The sequence below is a fragment of the Diadema antillarum genome, unplaced genomic scaffold (assembly GCF_040938485.1).
Source record: "Diadema antillarum isolate AM-2024a unplaced genomic scaffold, OU_Dant_1.0 seq00000197_RagTag, whole genome shotgun sequence".
NCBI lineage: Eukaryota > Metazoa > Echinodermata > Echinoidea > Diadematoida > Diadematidae > Diadema > Diadema antillarum.
Window position 1 is genome coordinate 920,290 of NW_027271259.1, and position 9,619 is coordinate 929,908.

The 9,619-nt window shown below is 39.4% G+C and overlaps 1 protein-coding gene across 1 annotated transcript; it reads left to right on the forward strand.

Moving 5' to 3' along the window:
* Window positions 1-5,722: 5,722 nt before the first annotated feature.
* LOC139728769 (echinoidin-like) lies at window positions 5,723-7,636 on the forward strand. The gene is made up of 2 exons (XM_071639708.1): window positions 5,723-5,980; window positions 7,403-7,636. The coding sequence occupies exons 1-2, from the start codon at window positions 5,723-5,725 to the stop codon at window positions 7,634-7,636; spliced, it is 492 nt and encodes a 163-aa protein (XP_071495809.1).
* Window positions 7,637-9,619: the final 1,983 nt, after the last annotated feature.

The window sequence follows — 9,619 nt, forward strand, 5'->3', positions numbered from 1 at the left end:
GCGACACGGATTGTCGCCCCTACACGGATTGTCGCCTCCTGCTCGGGGCGACAATCCGTGACGGGCGTTGGGGGCACGGATTGTCGCCCGCCCTCGAAGCACATTTTGCTGGGTAATATCGTTCTGGACATAATCATTGAAATACTAACACATAACTTACATGGCTACATCCATGCAAACATGCCATGTAAAAAGTCATGGTGAGGTTTCAAGGAAGTGTGTATGTGCGCGTGCAGATGATAATTTAGTGTCCGTTTGTGCGTGCGTGTGCGTGTGTGTGTGTGTGTGTGTGTGTGTGTGTGTAATGGAAGAATGTGTTCATTATGTCAGTTTTTTGCGTATGTGTTTTTTAGCTGTGCGTGGGGAGGGATACCTGGTAAGCTGTTGCTGGCATAAACGTTAATATTGATTTTATCAGCAGCTTTGAATTTGATGAGTTTGTTTGGCAGATTTGTATATGAATTCGGAGTGGAGCTTGCGTGAGGGCGGATGCTGCTTTTCTACATACGGTCCATTATGTCTTATTTATCAACATTGGGAAATCGTTTCATCAGGAAGGAATGTGGTATCGGTTCGGGTGTGCGTCGGTATGTGGGAAGGGGGTTACATTTCGTTAATGCAAAAATTTGTTATTCTGAAGGCTCATTCGTCCGAAGGCTCATTCGTCCGAAGGCTCATTATTCCGAAGGTTCGTTATTCCGAATTTCATTTTTGGATCAACGAACCTCTAGGTATAGGGAATTGTGTGTTTCGGATAAATGAAGCCTCGGAAAAAAACGAAACTTCGGAATAACGAACCTTCGTGTGTGTGTGTGTGTGTGTGTGTGTGTGTGTGTGTGTGTGTATGTATGTATGTATTTGAGTTGGTGAATGTGGGTGTGGGATGATTTAGGTTTTGTTTAATCAGGGGTTGGTGGGTTGGGGATTGGAATTGAAGAAGGATAGTTATAAATGGTATGACAGATGTTGGTAGGATTTAATATCTAGGATAGATACATAGGCCCTAGATTGGTTTCGGTTGGGGAGGGGAGGGGGTGGTCGGGTATTTTTATGACTGATTTCATTCTAGATTTTTGTAATGTATTTGTGTTTTTTATGTATATGCCCTTGTAAGTAAGAAGGTGTTACATGATCTAAACCAATATATTCAAGGAATATAGGTTTGATAGGGCCCTACATGTCAAAACTTTCTCGTGAAGAAATTATTAGTAGGGTTGGTCTATAATCGAGTTATCTATGTTGCAGTGAGATTATTTGTGGTATGAATTGACAAATGGATTTGTTTGTGTTTCGAATTGCCATTTGTAACTTTTTTGTTCATGTTACACCCAGAATGGGTCGATTTATGAATGATTTGAATGAAATCAATAAATATCAAGGAAAAAAAGTGTTGAGTTGGTTTATTTGCATTATGAGGATTTGTTTGAGTGTTTGTTGGTGTTTGTTTGTATTACGTATGTACTAGCGGTGTGCAATGGCAGTTCGTTTGTGCTAAAATCAACTAACGATTGACAAATTTTTTACGGCGTGTGGAAATTATTCGCTCATGCATAAAGCATGCCAAACCTATTCTGGGACAAAGAATGGTGGTATGGACGTTCTAGTTTATAAGACTGATGGAAGGAAATGACTGCAGTGAAAAATGAACAAAGACAAATAACATTTGGGGAGGGTACCTCCCTCGTATGTATTTTCTCTCGGTCTCTCTCTCGCCTAGCCCGCCTCACCACTGATATTGGTTGACACATCCATACTATTTTTAGATCAACGCTGGTGTGAATTCTTTAAACACGTGCTCATACACTCTGAAGGCGTTTGTATTGCCACAGTAACGCCACTATATTCCACATACACACGTAAGCATACAGGCACACGTATACACACAGACAAACAAACCACTACCACTATGCAACCACCACACATGCACAGTTTCTACATATTGTATTATTATACTCCAAACACACACACATACACACACACACACACACACACACAACAAATCATACACATCACATATCATGCAGCTCACAATACACACACACACACACACACACACACACACACACACACACACATAACTTACCAGTCATACCCATCCCACCAAAGCTTAACACCGGAGGAACCACCCCGAGCCCGGGGCGACAATCCGTGACGGGGCGACAATCCGTGTCGCAACAAATTTTTTGCCAACACGGATTGTCGCCTTCGAGGTTAAAAACTGGGAACTGCACAAGCGTCACGGATTGTCGCCCCGAGCAGGAGGCGACAATCCGTGTAGGGGCGACAATCCGTGTCGCAACAGCGTCGATCCCAAACCATTCACTCCTGCAACATTCGCATGTGAATGCAAAACTCTCGCGAGCATATTATGAAAACAAAATGTGCTAGTGCAACGGTTTCTTGTGGCTCTTGTTATACGACAGTTGTTGCGCTTTGTGAAAGCCTTACTTCGACAAGATGAGATCGATGGCGATAGAAGCCCATTGAAAGAAGTGTGTCACCTATTATGACAGGGAGCAGGGACAATGTTAAGCACGTTACTGCACCAACATCGTCGAGAGTGGAGCCAAATCGAATGAATTACCATCACGATTTTGTTAAAAGCGGGACATGCTGCTTCGAGTTATATTATACTGGATAGGGCAATGATAAAGTATGACGGCTTTGCAGTCAGACGAATATCAATTTCGATATTGAGTCACGCACCTGCAACACGAAGATGACCTCTCTCCTTTGAAAATATCTCAAGGAGTGATATAAAATTAACTCGCTAAAATAGAGCAAAGGTTGGAGACTTGAGATAGAGAGACTTCTCCTTGTTAATCATTGTACTACACACACACACACACACACACACACACACACACACACACACACACATGGAAACATACCAACCTTGTGCAGAATACTATCAGAGCTGGTGACTCAGTGATGGTTGTGTACTTGATATAAGTGCATGCATCTGTTTGTGGATTGTATTTCTTTCTTGGCAGCATGAATATTATAAAAATGGCATCTACAAAGCAAGAGAGAAAATTAGAAGGACCGAAGTACCATTTTTTTTTCTTGAAGGACTGCTATCATGAAGTGAATGTTAAGATGAGGAAAAATTCACTCAAATTGTCACTTCTTTTTATATGAACTTGTGTTTTTGAAAAGTGTGAGATAAAAGATTACACGAAAGACATAACAGGGAAAATATCTGTCCACAAGAAAGGAATAATAATGTAACATGAGACTGGATAAGATGTTTCCAAAATGTTGAAGGAAAAATTGAATAACGCTCATCATAATATTTGCATGACGTTTAAGACTTTAGATAATAAATGTACTGTTGGTAATCTAATTTGATGCTCATCAAAGGTACTTTAAATGAGGAATAAATGAAGTTTCCGAGCTGTTAAGCACATAGAAATACGACACTATCTTTGCTTAATACCATTCTTCTCTATGGGGAGAAGTTTTCTCTGTGGATTATGTAGGGGAATCCATCCAAATACCAAGTTCCTTTGGATAAAGTAAAAAGCATGAATATGATGACGTGAATCATCAGTCAGGTGAGATATTCTGATGCATTGGACTGTGCCATTAACGCTGTGAGATCAACGCTGGATTTCCACTTATAGCTCACTGAAACTTTAAAGGTTCTTGCTCTTTTCTCTTTTAATATGCGTTGTTCTTATTACACCGGTAGCACAATGTGAGAGATATTCGAGAAAATTACAATGAAAAAAACAAGTAAAAGAGAACAACAAAAGAAAACAAACCCAGAAGTGGAAGAGGATTGCAGGTAGGCATTCGATACTTGAATTCTATGACGTCTGGACAAGACGATGTGATACAGCATACATTATCATGGTGTCAACTCATTGGTAAATTATTGAATTCACTTTGTCAACCCCATCTACAATCTCCTTAAAAAAATGGGTCAAGATAAACTGATCATCTCCCCGTCCATGAAAACAAGATCATTATACAATGTTTAATGTGTACATATTTGCATGGGAAGATCAACACATCTGGAAGTGAGGAGGCGAAGTTACATATGAGCTTCATATTTATAGTCTCTTGCCTCTTGGCCAATCGGTAGAAAATACGGTTACAGCTCGTTATTCCGAAGGTTCGTTATTCCGAAGGCTCTTCACTCCGAAGATTCGTTATTCCGATGGTTCATTGTTCCGAATTTCATTTTTGGATTAACGAATCTTCGGAATTACGAACCTTCGGAATAACGCTACAAATTTTCGGATTAACGAACCCTTTTTCATTTTCGGATTTACGAACCTCTAGGTATAGGGAATTTGCGTGTTTCGGATCAACGAACCTTTGGAATAACGAACCTTCGGAATAGCGAACCTTCGGAATAACGAACAGCACCCGAAAATACCATAAGGTTAGCTAACACATATGACGGTTGAATTAGTGTTCGTCAATATTATCAGATTATTGTCTTTGGTTACTCCAGATAGATGAAATATGGCATGTAATTAGATATCCATCTGGCCACATAAGTGATGGAGAGTGTCATAAATTGACACAAGTCACCATACATTTGTATTGTTTAGGCGTTTGACCAGACATCCTGAATCTGAGGTTTATAATAGAAATATAGTAGACAAGAGAAAATGATAACTTGCTGAAACAAACCGGATTGGGATAAGGTTCAAAGAATATTTCGGGCGAAAAGAAGGTGGGAGAGAGAGGGGGAGGGAGAGTGAGAGAGGGTTAGGTTGATGATAGACATTGATAGAGGGTGTGGCTTTCGTGGGCCGATAGGCACAAGTTTGTATAAAAGAGATTGAAAACTACCCCATTGTTCATTCGTCTACCGCTGGTTCTTCTGAAGATCGTCTCCAATCGCTTCTTCATACAACCTTCGTGAGTATCCATTACGTCACCACTATGATTGGAACAAAAATTAGTTCACGTTAATTGGCAACGGTAAGGCATGAGTGAAATTCCCAATTAGGTGTTCAAATGATAAAAGAAGTCTTTATGCCTTCACACGATCTTCTGAAACAGACATTATTGGGAATTACAAGATGAAAGTGTAGTCATGCGTGGATTCGATTTCTTATCTTTCCAGCATCGTGACGATGACTTTGTCGATCCTGAAGATTTCAGTTCCCATTCAACTGAAAAAATTGACTCGCAAAGTTGACGTTGTCAGCAAACATTTGAAGCGATGTTTTGTACCGTTTCTGACTGCTATGAGAAGAACTATTCGTCACCAGTATCCACCCTTCGTTTAAATTATCAACCATAGAATCACGATAAAAGACGATATTCCAATCAGTATTACACGTGTTGCTTTACATGTTTTTTATTCTTATTTCCTGCATTATCATTGTGCAATTCAGACCGTAATCGTCTGTTACTGGACAATGAGAGAAATTAAGGTCATTATACTGAAAACAAACACCTAGATTGTAGGCAGTATTGTAAGACATGCAGATCCGAGAAGAAAAGGTCTCCCATCATTCACTATTTGTTTTTACCATGTCCTCTAGGTATCTTTTTCGTTGACAGATGAATTGATTGTTCGGGGTTTTTTTCTCTCTCTCTTTGAAAAAATATACGCCAAACATTTTTAGGTTGTACTGAGGCGATATCCTATAATGTCTTTAATTATGATTTGATATGATATTATGTTTCAAATTTCCCTCTTTTGTATCATTGATGTCACAGAAGAAAGCTAATTAGCTTCTCGAATCCTGAAACCATGAAGCTGACCATTGCTTTTCTCGTGGTCCTGGCGTCCTACATGGCCGTCGGTGGCCAGGCGTATGGGTGCTGTCCGCAGTACTGGACTGGGTTCCATGGCTCCTGCTATCGGCTCTTCTTAGCGAAGAAAAACTGGCAGGAAGCGGAGAACCACTGCGTCCGTCTTGGTGGTCATTTGACATCGGTTACGAGCGAGGCGGAAAACGATTTCCTCTACAACTTCTGGAGAGATACGTTTAAAACTCCTTCAGGATGGGTAAGCCATGGGTGGTGCATGGGTCAAAGAATAAACATTTTGAATGCAAACACCGATTTCAACTTTGTTATACTTTCAATCACATCACATGTGAAAATGCACAAAGCAGACGTGATTTTCAAAAGTCCTATTCAGTTCTATTTTCTCTATCTCTGTGGTACAGTATCAACATAATATACAATACACGTATAGGCCTATTATATATACATGAACAGTATATATTGTATTAAAGAATTCATTTCAACAAGTTCCTTCTGCTTGTATATTCTTATATTTGGGGGATATATAACTGGCAGAAAAAGTAAGCAGTCGTGAGTTGTTGTTGGTTTTTTTTTTTTATTGCAGCGCATTAGAATATGCAGCACCTGCGCTATAGAATGCTTGTTTGATTGTTCATGTTGTTTATTTGTTTTATTTGCGCACCTGTACAAATGAAATCACATTGTCAAAATCAGTAATTTTTACATTTATCAATATAAGCAAGCTTACGCAAAAGAAATAGATATGATTACATGTCCCCTGCGTGTAGATCCCATGACTGACATACATTTGCATGAATTAACATGATGGTTCAGAAATCTGTGTAGACGTTTGATAGCTCCAACTATGCCCTATCACATAAAACAAATAGAATGAACATCCAAGTAAAATGTCTTGAGAAATAGCATTTTCAATTTTTGTAGAATTTTTTATAAGGCCTAATGAATTTCAGAATTATGTGTTAAGCTTGGTAGCTCCCAGCAAGCCCTATCAGATAAAACAATCAGAATCGATTACAAGTAACATGTGTGTGTGTGTGTGTGTGTGTGTGTGTGTGTGTGTGTTTGAAGAAATTGCCACACACGTGTCTGCGTACTAAGCCTGTTTCATAATGGTCCCCTTGCGAACTATGACGGGGACAAAAACTCTGGCCCCTAAGACAAGCACCTTACGCGTACATTCGAGACTAGCCCCCCCCCCCCCCCCCCCCAACGGTTGTCTCGAATGGGTGCGTTCATCGAACATACTCCGCCGAACGCACCCTTCGGAGACAAACAGGAGGGGGGGGGGGTGCTTGTCTCGAACGGATGCGTTGAGCGCTCCGCTCCGCTCCATTCCACGCCGCACCCTTTCGAGATAAGCCATCAGAGCAAGTAGTAATTTTCAGTCCTCCCTATCGAAGTTGTTAGATTTAGATATCCCAAGCGTTATCTTTCTCGCTGCTGATCTCCCGAGATGAACTTTAATTCAGTGGAGACCTATTGTAAAAGGTCCATTAGTTTCACATAGGGACCGTGCAAGCATAACTCGAGTAGTTCTATAGTATGGATTTCCCTGGTTGACAGTTACATGGTGATGCCCGATTACATTGATCCTGTGGAGCTTACGTCTGTTGATCACGACCAACTAACAGACCATGATTGCGAATACACTTTCATTCAGGGGTTCTGGATTGGTTACAACGACATCAGGACTGAGCGCGCGTGGGTCTGGAGCGACCATTCCACTCTCAGGGCTCCGTATACCAAGTGGCGCAAGAATCAGCCGGACAACTATAAGGGAAGCCAGAATTGCGGCAGAATGTGGTACACCGGGACCACTTCGGACACAGCCAGAGACTGGGATGATTGCTCGTGTGGATATCTGGGAAACTACATCTGCAAGCTGACCTTTTAAGTTGGAGCAATCTGGAGCAACTTGTGACGTCATGTATCAGTTACCGCTTGTAATTAGTGCGAGCAGAAGGAAACTAACCAGAAATGAATATGATTTATTAGAAAGCAACTAAAGGTATTGCTTGTGGCAGTAATAATACCGCGTTATTTCGTATTTCTTTTTTCTAATCCTAACTCTTCACTCAAATTTCATTTCATGTCTTGTGTCTGTCACGTCAGTTCTATAATTTAATTGAGTTCATTTCATTTTGCTTCAATTGCTGCAACTAAGACCCTATTTCCCTCCTCTGTGTCATCTTCCACCCTGAAACATTTTTCCATTGCACTTTAACCATAATCGTAACATCCATCAAAATTCTATAATCCCTTCACCGATGAACGGCTAAACAGAATATAAGCAGACTGAACTGGATTAAATACATATCAATGTAGGTTTCCATGGCCGTAGGATGTCTCGTTTTGTGGTTTTAACTGTTAACTCTTGAGTTTGTTATGCTATGAGCTTCAAAATCCACCTCAGCGACCAATTACTGCAAAATACTCGAAAATAATAAATTTGAGAAGCATCATTCATTTGAGCTCTTACGTGTGTGTTTACGTTTTTTTCAAAATGGTCATACCCTCAACTGTCACAGTATGTATATTTCAAATGATTGTGTTTTCAAAATCATGTGATAATATTCTACTTGCTAAAGCACTTCATAATACGTAGATACACACAGACACACACACATACAGTTTTTAAGTGAAGAAATCATATACTAGTATGTATATATATATATATATATATATATATAGAGAGAGAGAGAGAGAGAGAGAGAGAGAGAGGGGGGGGGGGGGAGAGGGTGGAGACCTATAGATACAAATCTGTGGACAATATACACACAGTATGATAAAGAGGTGAGTGAGTGACATAGATTCCTCCTTTTTAGATATCAAACTACCTCACTTGAGGTAGCACGTATGTGTTTATAATACTAGCGTCTTTCATTATGGTCCTCCGCTCAACTGTCAGGGTGTGTGAATTTCAAAATGTGTGTTCAATCTTGTCTACCATTTTTGTTTTTCAAAACTGTGCGCCATGAATCGTAATTATATGCCAAAATTCAGACAACTGTATAAACATGTACGTCATGAACGTCATGAATACACACAAACAAACACACACACACACAAACGTATATATAATATATATGTATATATATATATATATATATATATATATATGCATATACGTATAAATGTAGATTAATAACCATACACAATACTTACAAATGTGTATATATATATGTACATAAAATAGAGAGAGTTCTGATAAGGTAAAGAAGGAAGTGGCCGACACGGATTCCCCTCTATATAGATATAAAACTACTGCAGAAATGGCATGCGCCATATCTTTCCATTGCTTCATCAGAGGAATATTATGTGGTGTATACATCCATGGTTTACCTTTGAAGGTACAAAGTAACTTTATAAGACATGTCTCAAATTACATCATGGCAAAATCATCATAGTAGACGAGACAGTAATTTGAAGAAAAATACACCAAACATTTTAATTACCTCTATGATATGAATATCTATGACATTGGTGAATTCAGGAGCTAGAATGTGACTAGTTTGTGGTTCATGCTATCTAGTATGGACAATGGTATGTTCACAACTTATATGAATTATAATTGGTTAACTTGTCATGGGACACTTTTTGTTTTCATCATTGTTCACGGTCGAGCACGAAAGTCATAAATTCAAGCTATGTCATAGATACATTTTATCTACTATAACTAATGAAGAAAGTTCTGTCATCCACTGTTTGAGACCAATTCATTTCAAAGACATAATCAGTCTCCATGCACCCCATTTCACCTTGGCATTCAGCCTTGCTGAGATAGATAATTAATTCCAAGGACGATGAATACTATCATCCGTATGATTTTCGATGAATTCAAGATCAAGCAAATATATCTATATTCGATATAAAGAAA